At 39.1% G+C, this 20,869-nt stretch overlaps 1 protein-coding gene across 1 annotated transcript in view; it reads left to right on the plus strand.

Moving 5' to 3' along the window:
- Positions 1 to 1,513: 1,513 nt before the first annotated feature.
- hs2st1b (heparan sulfate 2-O-sulfotransferase 1b) overlaps positions 1,514 to 20,869 on the plus strand; it is a 28,624-nt gene continuing 9,268 nt past the window's right edge. The window contains exons 1-6 of the mRNA XM_047375661.1: positions 1,514 to 2,120; positions 9,400 to 9,641; positions 14,346 to 14,431; positions 18,929 to 19,067; positions 19,162 to 19,259; positions 19,634 to 19,791. Of these exons, the coding sequence (XP_047231617.1) occupies positions 1,997 to 2,120; positions 9,400 to 9,641; positions 14,346 to 14,431; positions 18,929 to 19,067; positions 19,162 to 19,259; positions 19,634 to 19,791 (847 nt within the window). The 5' untranslated portion in view covers positions 1,514 to 1,996. The remainder of the gene's footprint in view (positions 2,121 to 9,399; positions 9,642 to 14,345; positions 14,432 to 18,928; positions 19,068 to 19,161; positions 19,260 to 19,633; positions 19,792 to 20,869) is intronic.

Consider the following 20,869-nt stretch of genomic DNA (forward strand, 5'->3'; position numbering starts at 1 on the left):
TATTCAGAAAATAATAGATAAATGTAAGAAAGTATTAAATATTACGAGATGTTTGGCTGGCAGTGACTGGGGAGCAGAGAGGGAAGCGTTAAAACAAATTTACACAGGATTGATCAGATCAAATATAGATTATGGAAGTATTATATATGGTTCAGCAGCAAAGACGCACTTGGAAAAATTTGATATTATACAACATCAAGCATTAAGACTTTGTACAGGAGCTTTCAAAACAACCCCAACAACAGCACTTGAAGTAGAAATGGGAGAAATGCCGTTAGATTTGAGGTGAACACAATTAACAATAAATTACTAGATAAACTTACAAGGCAATAACCCGGGTCATCCAACACGAGACATCTTGAAGCCATGCTGGGAAAAAATTTAAAAAGAGACAAGAAGTTTTGGTTGGATCATTACAAAAATAACAGAAGAGTTTCATATACAAAACACAGTAATAAGTTCGATAATGCCACTAGCTGTTGTAGCACCATGGATCTTATCAGAAGCACAGGTAGATATGTCATTAATGGAAAAAAAGAAAAGAACATGTATATTAGAGTTGAATACAGTACAGAAATATGTTAACAATTATTATCAATACCTTCAGATTTATACAGATGCATCGAAAACAAATGATAAAATAGGAATAGCATTCATAGTACCGGAATTTCAAATAAGAGTAGGAAAATGAATCACAAATGGTTTATCAGTATACACAGGAGAAATGTTAGCAATACTATTAGCAGTACAGTGGGTGGAAGACATAAAACCTTTTAAAAACATGAATTTGTTCAGATACAAGCTCAGTATTATTGAGTTTAAAACATAACCATTCAGACAGTAGGCCAGTCATTTTACTAGAAATACTGCATACTTTATTCAGACTACAAATGATGGGTTTATCAATAGTATTTTTATGGGTTCCAGCACATATTGGGTTTAAAGGAAATGAGATGGCAGATGAGATGGCTAAGAAGGCAACACAAAATCATATAAATTGTACAGTACATTTAAGTAAATCAGAAGCAAAGAGCATCATCAAACAAAACTTGAAGGAAGAATGGCAGAAAAGGTGGGATGGAGAAAGAAAAGGAAGATGGTTTTATAGGATCAAAAAGACAGTCGGTGAAAAAAGAACTGGAAGAAGGAGCACAAAGGAGGAAAGGGTAATAACAATACTAAGATTAGGACACACAGGACTTAATTATACACTTTTTAAAATACATAAACATAATGCAGGACAATGTGACCTCTGTGGGAAGGATGAAACAATTGAACGTGTTTTTATAGTGTCAGAAATATGAGCTGGAAAGAAGAGTTATGAAGAGAGAATTTGAAAGGATTAAAGAAAAGTTTAGTATAATAGACTCATTACAAAAGAACATAGGGAGCAAACATATACAAATTATTTTAAGATTCCTAAAAAGAACAAAATTATTTAATAGAATTTGAGTATATAAGATATTGATCCATGATGAACCACACTCCATACCAGTGGTGGCGGTAATGCACACCTACAGATTATTGCCAACCGCCATTAAACACCAGAAGAAGAAGAAGCATGCTACCATGTCGCTGAGACAGTAGTTTGGGTTTAATATAAACTGACTTTATTTGTATTACGAAAAACCATGTTGGAGGTATCAGGGCGGATGTTTGTCCGCATAACGAGACGTAAAGTAGAATAAAAACGTCTCGTCTTTTTTTTATATAAAGGCTGGAACGAGTTCCGTGGTGCTGGTTATTGTTAGCTCGGAGGTAGCCCGTGTTGGTTTGTTTTGCTGACGATGAGTTACTCTGACTGCTGTGTTAGTTAACAGGACTCGGGAGCTAACTTATTAGTATTTATTTTTGGTGGCAAAAGCCAAGAAAATAAAAGCGGCCTCAGCCGTGGTAAGCTGCCAGCAGCAGAGCCACCTTACTGGTATTGGCAGCGCTTCAATGAGCACCTGAGCAGCTCACTGTGTCCGCGGAATGGTTCGGTAGTTTTTTTTTGATGGGGCTGCTGAGGAGCACGATGCCACTCAAGATCCAGCTGTTGGCCGTTCTGGCGTTTGGAGTGGCCATGCTCCTTATAGAGAACCAGATCCAGAGACTGGACGAGTCAAGAGGCAAACTGGGTAAGAGATTAGGGTTTGTTGCTCTGGATCTGTGGGTTTGCAACATCAAAGTGATATTTTGGATTCAAATATGTTTGCATTCAGACTTTATTTCTTATCTCGTTATCAAGATTATTAACATCTACATTTCCGACAAGAAATACGAGTTTTTACACTGATTTATATTTAGGGACGTATTTCTTGGTGGTAAACAACATCTTAAAGAAAACAAAGCTTAAAGGCCTTAAACTGTGCTTTAAGGGATCTGTGTTTGTGTAGGATGATTCAGTCCACATTTGAAAAGTGTAGGTTTTAGATGCCAGATGCCAAAAATAGAAAAAAGAAAAAGTAAACAAGTAAAATAGCCCATTACCCCTCATCTAAATGCAAACGCATCTTGAACTTTGTGTTTTTATTAGCTGTGAATCAAAATAAATACCCAACCAGGTTCTGTTTTTCTAAATGTAAGGCAACATGATACTATCCACCATAACATTTTGAACATTGCTTATTGCATTGATGACAATGACTAAGATGACCACATTCTCTGCATTCTCACTTTCTTATGCCTGCACCACTCTCCTTGAGCTTTCTGGGCCTATATTTATCAAACTTCTCAGAATTGCTCCTAAGAATGTTGTTAAGAATGGCCTTCATTGTAAAAAAGTCCTTGGCTTAAAGCTGAGTGTAAAAGTTAGTTATCAAGCATCAGACTCTTACTTCAGGCAAATTGTTGGACCAAATCTTAAGCATCAGTCTCAGATCTAATTTACGACACGTTGCTGTGCCACAAAGCTGATCCTGGGTCACCCAAGGTAAGCACCAGTCACTGAAATGGTTTTCCTGCTCAAGAAAATTCTCAACGAAATTCAAGATAAAAATGTTAAAATCTTAAGATAAGTTCTCATTCAGCACAATAACGTCATGTAGTAAATTAAAGACAAGCAGTTTCCTGTTTGTTCTGACAGTTTCTTAGTTAGAAATTTGAAGCAGGTGGTGGTTTACTGAGTTTTTATATAAATACTAAATTTGACGATGAACACTGCAGCCTTTTCGAAAAGCAAAGCTCTCGATTTACCGGTCGGTCTACGTTCCTACTCTCACCTATGGCCATGAACTTTGGGTCATGACCGAAAGAACGAGATCCCGGATACAAGCGGCGGAAATGAGCTTCCTCCGTAGGGTGGCCGGGCACTCCCTTAGAGATAGGGTGAGGAGCTCAGCCATCTGGGAGGAGCTCGAAGTAGAGCCGCTGCTCCTCCACATCGAGAGTAGCCAGTTGAGGTGGCTCCAGAATCTATACCGGATGCCTCCTGGACGCCTTCCTTGGGAGGTGTTCCAGGCACGTCTCACCGGGAGGAGGCCCAGGGGACAACACAGGACACGCTGGAGGGACTATGTCTCTCGGCTGGCCTGGGAACACCTTGGGCTCCCCTGGAGGAGGTGTCTGGGGAGAGGGACGTCTGGGCGTCTCTGCTGAGTCTGTTGCCCCCGCGACCCGGTCCCGGATAAAGCGGAAGACGACAAGTACGAGTACACTGCAGCCTTGGATTCTAAGAGGGAACCTGACTGGAAAGAGGAGGAAACACTCGTCGTGTTAGTTAAAGAAAGAAAAGATTATAAAAGGAAAGTTCAATCCCACCTTAACTAGTGTGGAGAAGAAGAAAGTATGGGAGGACATCTTATTGTGACTGCATCTCGCATTGGATGCATTCGCTCTGATTGATCTGACTGAAAAAAACTGGTGTAATATTCTTTCCAAAATTCACACAGAAATATTACGTGCACCGGTGTGTATACTGATTTCTTTCCTTTATTTCTTCTGTATTGCATGCCTTTACCTATATTTTCCCACCTTATTTTGGCTACTCTGTTCATTATAACTGATGGTCCCACTCAGGCGGGGGACCCCGGTAAGCAACTGAGAACAGTTTGGGGACACAGGATCCTGCGTTAATGAAGAGAGAAAATGTTTCTCAACTCCAAGTTTTCTTTTTTCATCTATGTATTTTCATGTAAACTCTATGGCGATAATTAACATTTTCAGATCCTTTAATCCTTCCTGGAGGTAACACCACAGGCCCTTAGGGGCAACTCTTAACCAGTTGAGAGACCTTTGGAGCTGTCTTAAATAGCTGGGAGAGTGAGAGGAATTCTTAGCCTTAAGATTATGTATAACCTGCATTTACACTTAAGTTTGAAAATAAGAGTAAGTTTCTGAAATTCTCAACACTTAAGACTAAAATTCCATTTTGAGAAGTTGGATAAATAAGGGCCCGGTTCTTGGTTGCTAAGACATGTCAGTTGTGGACATGAAGGGTTTAGTTACTTTTTTTGGAAAGCAGAATTTTAATGCATGAGCCCCAACACCTTCTAGCCCATCCATGTATACATGTGTGATTCTGATTTTGAATGCATTGATATTATGAGGACAGTTGGAATTTGATATATTGTGCAGCTCTAATTCAGAGTGTCAAAGTGACTTTTTGTCATTTGAGTCAGAGAAAAATATGGAAATTTTAACATAGAAATGTAAAAAAATACCTACAAATATAGTGTCAAAGTTTAAAAATTCTCGGAATTATTGTTGGAATAATTTAAATTATATTTGCTTTAATATTTGAAAAACAAACCCTAATTGTGTGCTTCATGAATGTCTAGAACCAACCTGCAGATTGATGGCTAAATTTGTCTTAGTACAGTACTTATTGAAAAGGTGCTTTTGTTGGACCACAATGAATCATCTCTTGAAGCCCAGCAAATCGTTAAAGATGTAATTTAAAGGTAAAGACAAACTTAAAATGTCTGTTCAGCCCCTACATATTTTTACAATAGATTTCCCACTATTTGTGTAAAACTCCTCAGTCTGCAGTGTGTCAACGATTTTATTTTCTCCTGGGATTCTGTTTGCATTTGGAATTTTAAAAGCTTAGTTGCAGAAAGTGTGAGGTCAGCTGTGTATCATTTTGTTGATGTGAACATGAGTCGGATATCTCAGCCAATGACAGGTCATCTGACTGACCACACATATACAAGGACTTCCAAATGTATTTACATCCCACAAACGTAGACTTTTTTTGGGGTTTTATTTGCAATGTTTGGGAATTGATGTGATAGACCATTCTAAAGTCAGTCTTAGCTGTGAAGTCAGCAAGTTTCTTTTCTTTTTGTTTTTTTAGGAAAGTCTGAAAACTGGTGTGTGTTGTGCTCAAATGCTCCAAAATAAAATCCAGTTCACTCATGTGTAATTATTCTCAGTAGAAATGCAGCTGTTCTGTGAAACTGTTTGAGGGCATTAGAAAACTAACAGCATCATAAAGACCATGGAACACAGACAGGTCAGGGAGAACGTTGTGGAGAGGTTTAAAGCACAGATGGGTTAGAAAGGAATAAACAGTACATAATAATTGTATTTAACCACAATATGTATGGATGATCTCATGGAACCACTACTGGGAAAGTGAGTACTACATGTCCTGATTTTCTGCGGGCAGTCCTTTTGGCGGTGGGGAACCCCCCCCCCACTTTTTTTTCTACCACACTTTGTCCTTCCTCTCAACTTTCTATGAATACAGTATTTAACTTGATTACAATATTCTAATTTTCAGAGACAGAGCATTTGGAATTTTTATCATCTTTAAGCCATAATAATCAAAATTATATGAAAAATAGTCTTGAAATGCTTCACTCTGTGATGAATCAATGAGGTTCATTTTCTCAAACAACTTACAAAAACATTGAACTTTTGTATGACATTGTAGCATAATTTTTTTATGCTGTATTTGTATTAGAAAGTCCAAGTCCAGACATAAGTCCAGTTGAAAATCTTTAGCAAGATTGTTAAATCTCTAGATGTGCAACGCTGCTAGATACAACCCCTAAAACTAAAGGTGTAACACAGGTAAAGGTGATTCTACAAAGCAGTGGTTCAGACCCAAATACAAATACATGCACACAAACTGACCTTGTTTTAAGGTGGTTTATTGTAGAAAATCTCAATGAAATATTAATGTGACAAAAAATATTGATAGTGCAAGCCACTGCGTTTAGAAACATCAGTACACTTGGATATCTAACTCGTAAACAGATGTTTGTCTGTTTATTCGTGATCAATAGAAACAACTGTTCCATCATAGAGGTGAAACTCGACTGCAAACTCTGAATAGCTGAGAGAAAATACATTACAGCCTCTTTGATGGATACAAGTTCATTCCTGTGAAGAGCTTTAATTAACACTGCTGTGGAGAAAAAATACAGAAAACACTTTTAATTATGCCTCCTGTCAACATTCTCATCAAAACCAAAATTAAGTGTTTGAAAGTTGTTCTGTTTTTAGGAGCTGTGTTTTTATTTAATTAAGGTTTGCGACCACGCTGCTCTGACCTAATGTCACATTCATGTGGGAGGAAAGATCCCCGTGTTCACAGATCTGAGCTTTCCTCTGACAGCTTGAGATGACACGTACCATGTGTCGTCCTCACTTATTCCAGCTGTTTACTTATAAAAAACTCAGAGATAGAGATTTAATACTTTGATATATTTTAGTCATTTTCTGCTTTGTTGTTGGTAAATTATATGGCTGGTGTCATTTGTCCATATTTGCCTCCTTTACATTTTGTATCCTGAGGTACCAATGTGAATGTGTCGTGGCTTCAAGATGTTTTCCCAGAACATCTGACTTTTTTATATAGTTTGCTTTATGTCAAAACTTAACAAAAGGTGTTTCATTCCTTAATGTCTTTGTTTGGCCCACAGACACAGGTGTTGCCATATAATGCCAGTGTTACTATAGAGTGTCTGTGCATTTCTCTTTACATTTACATTTAGTTTTATTTTATTTATTTTCCGGTGAAAAGAATGCAATATATTTTCTAATCTCCATCTTGGTCACTTATCACATATAAACGATTACTTGCTCTTATCAACCTAAAGTAACTATTGGTGACCTCCTGATGGTGGATGATATTCTTTTTTTTTTGTCTTTTCCTGTGTCCTGTCAAGGCATTTCAATCATACCACAGAGAGGCTGGTTGCCTACATGTGCCAGGGCACATAAAGGATATCTCAAGATAGTTATAATTGATTCATGATTAATTATTTTATATCAAGACTGGATCCAGCATCACATTGATGTATTAGGAAACTGGGTTAGTATGAGCTTCAACAATTTGGATTGTTTGTGTCGGTGCATGTGTGGGTGGGTGGGTGAGCTTTTGCTTTCAGTGGGTAAATGTTAGCGAGTTTGCCACCCGGAGGTAGCAAGAACAGTAGAAGGTATGCAACACAGCGCCCAAGAGCAGCAAAGGACGTGACCTCGGGCAGACTGGTACAAGGAATTGCCCCAGGGCAGCCATACACCCTGCAGAGAAGCAGGTCGTTAGTGAAGCACAGGAGCAGCAGGAGGGAGGGGTCCAGAACTCAGGACAGTCAAGCAAAGTAAGCCCACCGTCTGCAGCTCAGGACCTAGAGACCCGTCTCGAGCAGGCTCCATGCCAATTGGGGAGCCAGCCCCAAACCCACACCAGCCAGGAGCATCAGTAGTCCAGATAAGAGGGCACAGTGGTGATCAATATAAAATATATTTAAACTCTTTTTATTCTTACAGTTCTTGGGTATTTTTTATTTTTTTGCAATCCTTTGAACTGCAAGAAGGATTTGACATCTGTTAGTTTCCAAATCTACTTCAGTGATGTCACAAAGAAGGAAAAGTGAATGAACTCTAGGGATGTTAATAGGTCTTCACATACATTTAGTCAAAAGCCATAGACAGGCAGACGGGGTCAGAGAGCATGCAGTCATTAGGTGCGTCTCCCATGCAGTTTGGACGTGTTAGAAAATGCCAACCTCACTTACTGTCATTCTAAGAGCGATTGTGCAAATTTTACTTTAAAAGGGAAACTCTGTACTAGTTGATAAATCAACGTCCATTTACTGATGGAGAGAAAGATTGCTGAATCTACTTCTGAACGTTTTCTGTGTTTTTTATTGTAACTTTGTGGGTTGAAGTTTAAGAAAGCTAGTTATTGCTAGAAAAGGTTCTATGTCAATTTGTTTAATCTTAAATTTGGACTAGGTAATAGATTTTAGTGGGTGAGTTTTAAAGATTTTCATCAAAACTATGAGTCTTCTAAAACAAAAAAACGTACAAAATCTTTTCCATCAAACATGTCCTTTTATTTCTTTACTGTTCAATGTTGAAAAGTTAAGTTATTTCGCTTTGCAGGATAATCTGGGTTGTTCTAAATGGGTTTTTGTCCTCATGGGAGAAATGAAGACCTATTGATTTTGAGATATTCCCACTAAGTTCAAATAACGGTCTGATAAATGGAATGTCTGAGAAACAAAGTTTGTTCAGTTTTTATCTATAGACAGTCTGATGGAGTATTCCAAATATATTTTAAGATATATTGTGATCTTTGTGCCAGGTAACATTTTTTAACGAAGTTTGGAAGTTTTGAGGAAATTCTAATTAAAATTTGATCAGAATTTTTCATTCGTTGTCATTTTGGTTTCAGATGAGTACATTTTACTACATTTTAAATTAAAGTGAATATTAGTAGTAGTAAATATACCTCTCTAAAATATAAAGTTATTGAGAAATGCGTATTTATGACCTGTTACGTCTTTACAGAAAATCATTTGTGAACACAAAAGTGAAATGCTTAACGGTGGATAGAATGAAATGAGAGTTTACCATACAAAGACACAGTTTCATTATGTTAGTTAAAAACAACTGTATTTGAGCTTTTTGTTTTTGGCTTTGAAAAGTACTACCAGGATTTGCACTGTAAACAAAATGCACACAACCTTCTTTATGAAATTACAAAAATGTTAGAAGTAATTCAACAATATCAAATTCCAAGTTACCTTTTATCACTTAAAACAACAAGAATTATCAAATGGATAAAAAGTGCCAAGTAACATGTCACTGCTAATCTCTTTTGTCTTGTTGGCCATTTTATATTTATTAGATGACAGAAACGTCAACCGTTTTTATCACAGTTTAAGTCATTCAGGCGATAGCAGATAAATCTATAAATGATAAAATATTAGTTTGCAAATATACAGAAATATACCCACTAAACTTCATATTTAGGGTCTATCAGCTCTCTAATAAATGGCATTGACGAACATACCAAATTGAAAAACACTGTAGATCACTTATTTAGGCAGACGTATCAGTAACTTCTTCTTTATTAAAGTCCTATAAGGTAAACCTGCAGCTACATGGGTTCTAATTTACCAGAAATGTTCTTCAGTATTTGGGCAGTGTTTGATATCTTGCTTCTGTCCAACACAGAACGGACCATTGCCAGACACGAGGTGGCAGAAGTTGAGCTGCGCCACAACGAAGATGTCGGGGGACGGGATCCGTCACCTCTGGTTGAAAACGACAACATGATTATCATCTACAACAGAGTGCCCAAAACTGCCAGCACATCCTTCACTAACATTGCCTATGACCTCTGCGGGACAAACCGCTTCCATGTCCTGCACATCAACACAACCAAAAACAACCCCGTCATGTCTATACAGGACCAGGTAAGAGTTTAACACTAAACTAGAGAAAGTTTGCTTAATGAGGCTTTGGTGAACAGTGGACGATCACCTGAAGGCCGATGCGTCTTGAAGAACTCCCTATGTCAGGTCATTAAAAGCATCACCTACTGTCAATCTGATGGAGACACTTTCAGCCTCCATTAGAAAGTGTTTCTTTTTTTTTCTAAATTGATGCTAGATTGCAGAATTACAATAAAATGATTTGATTTTCATCGAAATGTTCCGTTAAACAGAAAAACGTGCGTGTTTCCATGGTGATACTTATCATATATTAATGAACACAGCAAAGAGTGTTTTATTGGCACCATGAATGCAAAGCCTGTGACAGGCCTGTGGACGCTTTGATGGCTATAACTGAATGTGGATTAAAAATAGCCCAGAGGTGTGCCTGTGGATATAAAACACACTTTGACAAGAATGCTTGAGCTTTATTTAGTTTGAAACCTCAGGATTAGATCAAAGCAGTTTATTACTTGGCAAAGAAAAAACGTGACGTGATGTACGAGAGTTTTCAATTTGTGACTCCATTTACAGGGTGATCCTTTTGTCTCTGGAATAAATTAGGAACCCAAAAAATCTATCTTGATCAGTTTACAGACAGGTTAACGACAACAAGATGCAGATAAATGACTTGTTTCTTTAAATCATTGCTGTCCTAACTGGAAGTTTTACTCCTAGAACAGGCAAATAATTTGTTGTTGAGAAAATCTATAACCTGTAAAGACATAAAGTGACTGTTGGTGGTGCTCTTGGATACACATTTTGTTCAAAGATGCATGCTGTGCTGTCTAACTAGCAAAGCCAAAATACACCAGTAGCCTGCTGTGTAAGACAAGCTTTTCGCTTTAGACTTTAGTGAGGCTGGCTTAACACATCATTTGGAACACTTGCATTATGAATAGTTTTCTGCCAGAACTGTGCATAAATCCGTAACTGCAACATGTGATTACAGAGTTTGTGCAATAATTCAATTCAATTCAAAAATACTTTATTAATCCCAAAGGGAAATTAAATGTTGTTGTAGCTCATTATGAAGGTTTCCTCAAAGAGCCGTTGTAGATGCTGATGGCTGTGGGCAGGAAGGATCTCCTGTAGAGGTCTGTCTTACAGCAGATCTGAAGAAGCCTCTGACTGAAGATACTCTGTTGTTGTAGGACAGTCTCATGAAGAGGATGCTCAGGGTTCTCCATAATGTTCTTCATTTTATGAAGAATCTGTCTTTCCACAATGATCTCCAGAGGTTCCAGAGGAGTCTCCAGAACAGAGCCAGCCTTCTTTATCAGCTTGTTGAGCTATTTTAAGTCCCTGGCTCTGATGCTGCTTCCCCAGCAGATGATGGCAGAAGAGATCACACTCTCCACAACAGACTTATAGAAGATATGCGGCATCTTGCTGCAAACACCAAAGGTCCTAAGCTTCCTCAAGAAGTACAGTCTGCTCTGTCCCTTCTTGTAGATGGCTTCACAGTTGCATCTCCACTCTAGTCTGTTGTCCAGGTGAACACCGAGGTATTTGTCAGGTAGTCTTTGATCCAGGAGATTGTTGAGGCCTCCACCTGAGTCTTCTGGAGTTTCTGACAAAGCAAATCAGGTTGGATTGTATTAAATGTTCTGGAGAAATCAAAGAACATGATCCTCACAGTGCTACTGGCTTTGTCCAGATAACAGTGGGTTTGTTGAAGCAGATGTATGATGGCATCTTCAACTCCAACTCCACAGCAATAAGCAAACTGAAGGGGGTCCTGGTAGTTTACTGTTTGTTTACTCAGGTGGGCCAACAGGAGTCTCTCTAGGACCTTCATGATGTGAGATGTCAGGGCAACAGGTCTATAGTCATTGAGGACTGATGGGTGAGTTTTCTTTGGTACTGGAACAAGACAGGAGGTCTTCCACAACACCGGAACCTTCTTCTGGGCCAGGCTAAGGTTGAAGAGGTGCTGCAGAATCCCACAGAGCTGCTCTGCACAGGCCTTCAGGACTCTAGGGCTGACATGATCTGGACCTACAGCCTTATTCCTATTCAGTCTCTCCAGGTGAAGAGACAACTGGAGAGACTGAATAGGAATAAGGCTGTAGGTCCAGATCATGTCAGCCCTAGAGTCTGGGACAGAGAGACTGGGACTAAGAGACTGGGACAGAGAAACCTGACCAGACCACTGCTATGAAAGAGTTATTCACTTGTGAGGTCTGTCGACGTGGACAGAGTTGAGATTTTTTTCCCCAGTGTGTTCAAATCAGACTGAGGTTTTAATCAAGAGACAGGGCAGAAGAGTTGCTGACTTCGCTTCATTTCACCATACCATGTTAGATGTATGTTTTCAGAAAGATACCAGTTCCTTTGTGTTTTTCTTCTTTGTCTTCTGATGCATGCTTTTTATGCATTGTTTTGCTTGACCCCCTAGTTTCCATTTCTGCATTTATTAGGATTAATAGGATTAATTAAAAAAGAAATCAAGTACACCTCATGTAAACTATCTCCACCAGAACGGGCTGTGTTAGATTTAAATTTGGATTGAAATTAGCTGCGTTAAAATGCAGCCAAATGTAACCAAGTACCTTTTTTAAATTCAATTTGCTCTGTGTGGTTGAGTTCATTTTATGCTTTTTCTGGATCAATGCAATGCCAGTTCAACATAAGTATGCTTTATTAGTGTTGGATGCTCAACCTAACCTAAAGCTGATTTAGATCAACAGTGCCAGTCTGATTTAGTGTCTTGTGATACAAACAAACTTGACTGGTGTCATTGAGCGTCTTTGAGGAAACATGTTAATATTTGATCAGAATGATCTCAAACTGGAGATTTGAACATAGGTGTAGATCAGGGGGTCCCTAAACCCCTGACTCGGTTCCAAATCTGGACCCAGAGAGTGTTTGTCTGGACCGCAAAGCATTTTCTTATTTACTATGTAGATAAAGACATATAATTCCTACCAGTGTAGATCTGCTCGGGGCCCTGTGCCTGCTGATGACATCACAATACAGCAACGCTGTTCAGACAAACTACATTGTGCTTCGTTTCATAAGGACAAGCTACATGCTACATTTATAAGAATCAAACCTGCTCGAGGTCTCTATAATTACATAATTTTCCTTTTATTTCACATTTCCTTTGGCATCTTAAACCTCAGCACAATGCCCCTCTGGCACCAACAGCCATGCCATGTTCAAAGTCATTTAAATCACAGGTTTCAATCATATATATATATATATATATATATTGTTCGGACTGACTGACCTTCATTTCTTAAAGTAATGATGGCCACTCGTTTTTCTTTACTTAGCTGCTTTTGTCTTGGCATAATACAAATTCTAACAGTCTATTCAGTAGGACTATCATCTGTGTACTGTATCCACCTCCTGCACAACACAACTGATGGTCCCAACCCCATTTATAAGGCTTGAAATCCCACTTATTCAACCTGACAGGGCACATCTGTGAAGTGAAAACCATTTCAGGTGACTACCTCTTGAAGCTCATCAACAGAATACCAAGAGTGTACGGAGCAGTAATCAAAGCAAAAGGTGGCTACTTTGAAGAACCTAGAATATAAGACATATTTTCAGTTGTTTCACACTTTTTTGTTCAGTATATAATTCCACATGTGTTAATTCATAGTTTTGATGCCTTCAGTGTGAAGCTACAATATTCATAGTCATGAAAATAAAGAAAACTCTTTGAATGAGAAGGTGTGTCCAAACGTTTGGTCCGTACTGTGTGTATATATATATATATATATATATATATATATATATATATATAGTGTGTGTGTACATACAATTTGGCAATCCAGGTGGTGAGACCCTTTCTGCCTCGTTTTCGGCATTCTCCACAAAATACATCTTTTCAGCTGTTTTTCTTTTTGCACACTAGCTGCTCTTCGATAGCCCCTACCATGTTTTCAGCCCCACCGCTCCTGACCACTGGGTGAGTCAGTGAGCATGGGTACTTTGTGTTCAGAAGGAAGCATGAAGTGCTCTAAAATTCCCTGGTTAGATGGCTGTGTTGACTATGGACTCCTGATGATGCAGTGGGCCAACACTAGTAGATAACATGGCACCCCAAGTCATTACTGGGTTTGGAAACTTCACACTGAACTTCAAGCCACTTGGATCTGTTCCTCTCCACTCCTCCTCCTGACTCTGAGACCTTGATTTCCAAACGGAATACAAAATATCTTCCCAATGTTCAGCAGGCCCAATTTTATATTGTTGGGTCCATTCCCATCACATGTTAATAAATGGACTGTATCGCTACACATTACTTACTTCTCCAGGTGTCTTGTTTTCATCTGCTTTTCATCTCCTCAGTGTATTTGTTTGCTGCCTGCTGCACTGAGCACATGCAGCTCAGGTCACACAGCGTAAATGCCCCACAGCCATACTATTGTTCCGTCGGGCTGCGAGTGCCAAAGTAATATCCTGTTTGCCCCCTCACAATAGCCCCACCATGGCCTCACACCCTGTGAACATGATTAAACTGAGATCAGGGAAACAATTGTGTGCGGTTACAACACAGCCCACATTCTCTTTTACTACATTTCCATCCAGAATGCTAAGGGCTATTTTTACATTCAAATTGCTGTTATCCCAGAATTAAATGCATATGTAACAAAAAACACATACAAAATATATTATTGTTGCTTCTTTTTTTGCTTTACAATAAACTCCCATTATCTCCGTCTGCAGGTGCGCTTTGTTCGGAATGTCACCACATGGAGAGAGATGAAGCCTGGCTTCTACCACGGCCACGTTGCTTATCTGGACTTCTCAAAGTAAGGCCCTTCATTTCCTGTAATACCATTAATATCCAGATTAGTTACAAGCAGTTAGCAGAGCAGATAAAGGGAGGTCATGTATTGATTGCCAACTTGTGCTTTAGTGTTGATTAATAGCATTGTTGTCCTTATCTCCCCTGACTCTATCATCCCAGTGATCACAGGTAATTATTCTAATGGTCTAAGTGTTTCTCAGAGAGAGAGAGCGACCTTCTGTTGTCGTGTTTCACCATGACCTTGCCAACCGTTCACCGGTGGCTGTTTACAATAACACTGCAAATCAGTTCACAGAGACAGCAGCTTCACACTCTGCTGTGGTTAAGCAGGGGTCCTAAGCATACTTGAGAAGTATAAAATTAGATTTTGTTTTTATGGAAATAGTTTAGATTTTTTATACTTTTGTGTTTCTTTCAATTTCTAAAGAACAACAGTGTATTAATGATAAATAAATGTTTGACTGACGGACCTAAAATTGTCTTTTAACTACCTGTTTGGTCTCTAGAGGACTTTAAATTTAGGTTAACTGGACCTTTCGTTCTTAAACTGGATATAAAATGCTAAACAAAGTGCTAAAGCTGCTGTTTTAGACGTGTTAGAGAAAAACTTAGGATATCAAACTTCACAAACTGTGCTTGAAAGGGTCCTCTGGGAATGTAGTCCAGTCGGTGGTGGGTGGGCACTTAACCGACACAAACACTTAAAGGAGATAAAATTTGATGTTTTGTTTTAATAACAGCAATATAATTTTTGATTGCTTTAATAAATCCAACACATTAATCAATATAAACGCAGCATAATTTAGTTTATTAAAAAAACAATTTAGTAAATAATAAAACACTTATCAGTTATCTACAAAGTGTTTTGCTTTCTTTATAAACAGTGTCTTGCAAAAGTATTCACCCCCCCCCACAGCATTTCTCTTATTTTGTTGCCTCACGACCTGTAATTAAAATGATTTTTTGAGACATTGCACCATTTAATTTACAGAACATTCCTACAACTTTGAAGATGTCTTATATTTTTTTTGTGAGGTAAACAACAAATAGGACAAAATAGCAGAAAACCTCGGCATGCATAACTTTTCGCCCCACCAAAAGTCAGTACTTTGTAGAGCCACCTTTTCCTGCAATTAAAGCTGCAACTCGCTTTGGATAAGTCCAAGGAAAGTTTATTTGTATAGCACATTTCAGTAACAAGACATGATGAAATAAGGACTTTGCGATGACAAAAAACATAGAAAAAGGACACAGCAGTGGCATGATAATGGAAAATAAAGAAAAGTTGAGACAAGTTGAAATTAATGAATGCACTCGCATTCGCTTGTGAACAACAATCTTCAAGTATAGCCACAGATTGTGAATTAGATTGAGGTCTAAACTTTGACTAGGCCATTCCAACACATTTAAATGTTTCCCCTTAAACCATTCAAGTGCTTTAGCAGTATGCTTTGGGTCATCCTGCAGGAAGGTAAACCACAGTCCCAGTCTCCAATCACAGGCAGACTGACAGAGGTTTTTCTCAAGAATATACCTGTATTTTGCACCATCCATCTTTCTTTCAACTCTGCCCAGTTTCTAAGTCACCCCTGCTGAAAAACATCCCCACACCATGATGCTGCCAAGACCATCTTTCTCTGTAGGGATGGTGTTCTTTGTCTAATGGGATGTGTTGGGTTTTCGCCAGACATAGCAGTTTCCTTGGTGGCTGAAAATTTCTGTTTTAGTCTCATCTGTCCAGAGCACCTTCCTCCATACATTTGGAGAGTCGCCCACATTCCTTTTGGCAAACTCAAGTAATAACTATTTTCTGGCCACCCTTCCATAAAACCCAGATCTGTGGAATCTACAACTTATCGTGGTCCCATGGACAGATACTTCAGTTTTTGTTGTGGAACTTTGCAACTCCTTCAGGGTTACTTACTTGTGGTCTCTGTGCTGCCTCTGATTAACAAGCTCCTTTTCTGGTCTGTGGGTTTTGGTGGAGTTTTCACTTAGGGGTGTACTCACTTTTGTTGATAGTAGTTTAGGCATTAATGGCTGTTATACAAGCTGTACACTGACTACATTGTGTCAGTGTCACAGGGTTCTCGCCAGCGAGCCGCTACGCTGAAAGTTGTCTGAAATTAGGCCGATACGTTCATTTTTTACGAGTGTATCGGCCATTTGACTGACATCTGGGCTCCCACCATGTAGTTTTTATGTTGGATATAACGCATGCGCTGAGTCTGTTCCTGCTTCCTTTCACCTTATGACCTTGTGCGACCACTAATGGTACAGCTTTCAAAAATCATTTCAGCTTCGAAGGGTGGGTATAAACGGCTGCATATCATTATGGCTGTGCAGAAGAAAGTTGTTCTTTCTCTAACAATGGATCTAGAGTCGGTGCAGCTCATTTCTGTTTGCTCCCTACTGAGTTCCCTTATCTGTTGACGAACCTAAAGTTGATCTAGTAATCTGACACCCACCATGATGTGGGGTCAGGTCACAGAACATCTCAATATTCAGTTTTTTGACTACTATACAGCTCATTATCACCAATCATATAGTCAAATATATTAATATGTCTTGTTAGTCTGACGGAGCCAGCAATGAAAAAAAAAGGTTAGCAAAACTAATAATCCCAATTGTAATTTCAGTTTTTGGAATGATATTTATTTATTTTTACCAAATAACAGTAAACAATACAATTGCTGCCCTTCCTTACCCAACATGCAGTTTTTTTAGATACTTGGTTTGCTTCAATACTATCTTTTTAACTTCCCAGTTGCCTTAGCCACCGACCCAGTTAAAAAGTTTATCTTACACCCATCATGCAAAGGCCTGAGAATCCCCCGCCTTCTTATAATGAACTGTGTGGAACAACTCCTACAACCTAAATCAAATCTGCATGGGAGAAAAACTCTAACCTTTCTATTTCAGGTGATGTTGAAGACTCGGTTCTAACTTCAAAAAAATTCAACTTCCCTGTGCACATCACTCTTTATAGCCATTTAAGGTGGTTAATAAAGCTCCTTTATCAAATTCCAAGTTAGCCAGGAGAGTTTAGATCCTCTTTGTGACAGGCATTGCTGTAATTAGACCTCCTCAATCCGCAGGTTTCGGACATGCTGTGCTTTACTCTGGAAAGTCTTCCACCCTAAATAAGGTTGCTTACCTGAAACTGGGCTGTTACCCTTAACTTGCCAAATTTGGTACAGGTACAGGAAATTAAACTCATTGGTTGTGAGAAATGTCAGATTCTGTCCCTAAAGTTCTCTACTGTATATCAGACGTTATATCTTGTCTCAGCCTTGAAAAGATTCTGTTCTCCCATACCATGTTTTTTTATTCACACTTTTAAAAAACAACACTTGGTTGATCAAAGCGCTTAATAAGAACTAAAATTCTGAAAATACTAACATAGCACAATAAAATCTGACTAAACCGTACAATCAATGTCAGACTTGCATCATCACACGGTGCAAAGAGGCTAGCATTGGAGTGATGTGCCCTCTTTTTTGTACCTGTTGAAACCCACGCTGTCGCATTTTGGACTAGTTAAAGGCATGACAGAGAACCTGGCTAATTTCTGTTAGAGAGCTGCAATAATCCAACCAGGAGGTGCATTACTGATTCCAAGTGACTCCTAGAAAGGAGAGATATAATCTTAGAGAGATGTCCAAAATGAAAAAAGAAAAAGGTTGGGACAACAGACTTGAAATGAGGGATCAGGGTGGAGAGATATGCACAAAGGGAACTCCTGGAACATTTACGACTGAATAAAATCACTTCGGTTTTATGTTCATATAAATAAAAAAAACTGAATGTGTAAAAGTTGAGATGTCTGACTGTATTTGGTGTCGCTTCCTCCAGAGAGGTGGGACTAGGTGAGCTGGTACCTCAGCCAGATCCGCAGGAGCAAAACTTTGTCCGTTATTACCAAACTGCACCAGTAAGTTTGCAAATAGACAAAGCTCCAGGAGTGTCTGACAATCATTGGACAGTATGGAACTGAAATCCTGGATGACACACATTAGAATCAACATAAACAGTGCAGAAAGTTGAGAGCAGTAGACGGCAGGAGACGTACACAGGACCCATCAGCTCAGCATGGCGCCTGTGTATGTGTCTGTCTTAAACTGAGTAACCGATTTACTGTGATCTGGAGTCGTTTTATGACATATTGTTCAAGTCTTTGACTCAGGGGTGCTGCATTTTGATATGATCTGTTTTGCACTGTTTTGGGTTGTATGCCTTCCTTCAGCTGATGTTCAGGGTGACTCCTCTAGCTTGGTAGTGATTGGCATCAGCTGGATGAAAAATAAAATGTCAGTTTTTCCTGATGTACATGTGAAGCTGTCACAGCTAGCATGTTATATATGTTATAAGTTTAAAAGGGTTTGTGTTTTTGTTATTTAATAAAATTGTTTCATTAAAGTATTTTTAGCCAAACCTGTTTAACCATAAGAAAAAAACATTTTGGACAGTCTATCAATTCGCTTCTGTATTTGTTTAGATATGGTGTGAAAGGTAAGCCGTTGTACATTAATGTGGTGCGGGATCCGATAGAGCGCCTTGTGTCGTACTACTACTTTCTGCGCTTCGGAGACGACTACCGACCTGGCCTTCGACGGAGAAAACAAGGGGATAAGAAGGTCTGTGTTTCGTGAACCGCTTGTTTTCCAGTCCATGTTTTGTTTCCATTTTTGTCTAGGTCTACAAAACCTGCTGACATCTGGTTTGTTTCAGACTTTTGATGAATGTGTTTCAACCGGGGGGTCTGATTGTGCTCCTGAGAAACTTTGGTTGCAAATCCCCTTCTTCTGTGGTCACCATTCAGAGTGCTGGTAAGTGGGCTGTACCTAACTACCATTACCCATACCCACCACAAAGATTGTCATCAAAGGCAATCTATGTTTTCTTACCACTGCAAAGTCTGGACAGTATTGCCACCTTGTGGACTGGGTTGTGAAACTATATATAAGTCAAATTCTTGGATGCGGCTGACTTAAAAGATGAGAGGATAAACTACCACACAGACATCAGCAGATCCCCATAATCCTACTGGTTTCTAAACTACATGGAAAGCGCTTGATGTACAGTTAAGTCAGATCTGTGCAGGAAGTTCTAAAAATAAATACAAGCTCACCTTATGTGCAGATCTGATCAGGTTGATGACAATCCGTTTGTGATTTTTAAGAAAGCTCCATTCTGTGTGCAGGAATGCAGGCAGTAGATGGGCTCTGGAACAGGCTAAGTACAACCTGGTGAACGAGTATCTGTTAGTTGGAGTAACTGAAGAGCTGGAGGACTTCATCATGATCCTGGAGGCGGCTTTGCCGCGCTTCTTCAAGGGAGCAGCGGATCTCTACAGAACAGGTAGCAGCAGAGGCAAATGCAAGTCTGGTGTTTCCTTACACTTACCATTCATGCGAATGTCATACATTTAAGACTATAATGATTCATTTGAACCCTTATTTGTTTTTATGGTGCAAGGATTAGATAGCAAAAAAGGTTGTTGATTTATTGTGGATTTTCTCTTAACTCATGCCCCTTTTCCACTAGTCCTTAACGCAGTTTGTCACGGCACTACTTGCTTTTTAGGCTTTTCCATTAGTAATGGTGTTATGTACCCTGGCTGGTCTAGGGGGTAAAAGGGACAAACGTAATTCTAGATGGGGAATGAGGAGACGAGATGGCCTTTAAGAGTTTAATTTTTCTGTCATATTTTAACTCATCTGTACAGACTGAGATTTAGTTTCAGACAGAGCTCAGGCCAACACAACAAACAAAACATCCCTAAGGAAAATCAACATTTTAACTTTCTTAACTCAACAAAACAAAATATACAAACCTATAAAATAACTCGCCTAATAAGCGCATAAACATGAGAAAACAGATTAAACAAAAAGGCATCTTTCCCTACAAAGGCAGTCTGACCACAAGTTACACCAGGGAAGGAGTACAAAAGGCATTCAGGCCTACACAAACACTAGAAGGGTGGTATGGCAATCAAATAGCCAGAAGGCCCAGAAGTGCAGCTTTACAAGACATTAAATAAGGCACTGCTAATAGATGACTGGCTCAAGACCCAGGAAGCAGCACCCAACCTCCAAGGAGAATGCAGGGCCTAGATCATAACAGAAGACATTACTTCACTTACAAAAACAAAACAAACATCCACCTTTTGGGGATGTAACAAATGGTTGTATAGAACTGTTGCTATTTTCAGTACCTGGTTGCTTGCGGTTCGAAGAGAGCCGTCCTTGTTAAAAATGCAACGTCAGAAAACTGTCGACCACCAGTCATAGCAAATTATGATAACTAAAATCTTCAACCGTTACATCGTTGTACACTGGGCTTATTGTATGTATGACCAATATAGCAAGCGTTAGCTTACCCTCACGTCCTCCAGGTTGTTCTTTCTTCTTGCTGCCTGCAAGCCTTCTCTGCTTTT

Source organism: Girardinichthys multiradiatus, chromosome 9 (genome assembly GCF_021462225.1).
Source record: "Girardinichthys multiradiatus isolate DD_20200921_A chromosome 9, DD_fGirMul_XY1, whole genome shotgun sequence".
Classification (NCBI taxonomy): Eukaryota; Metazoa; Chordata; class Actinopteri; order Cyprinodontiformes; family Goodeidae; genus Girardinichthys; species Girardinichthys multiradiatus.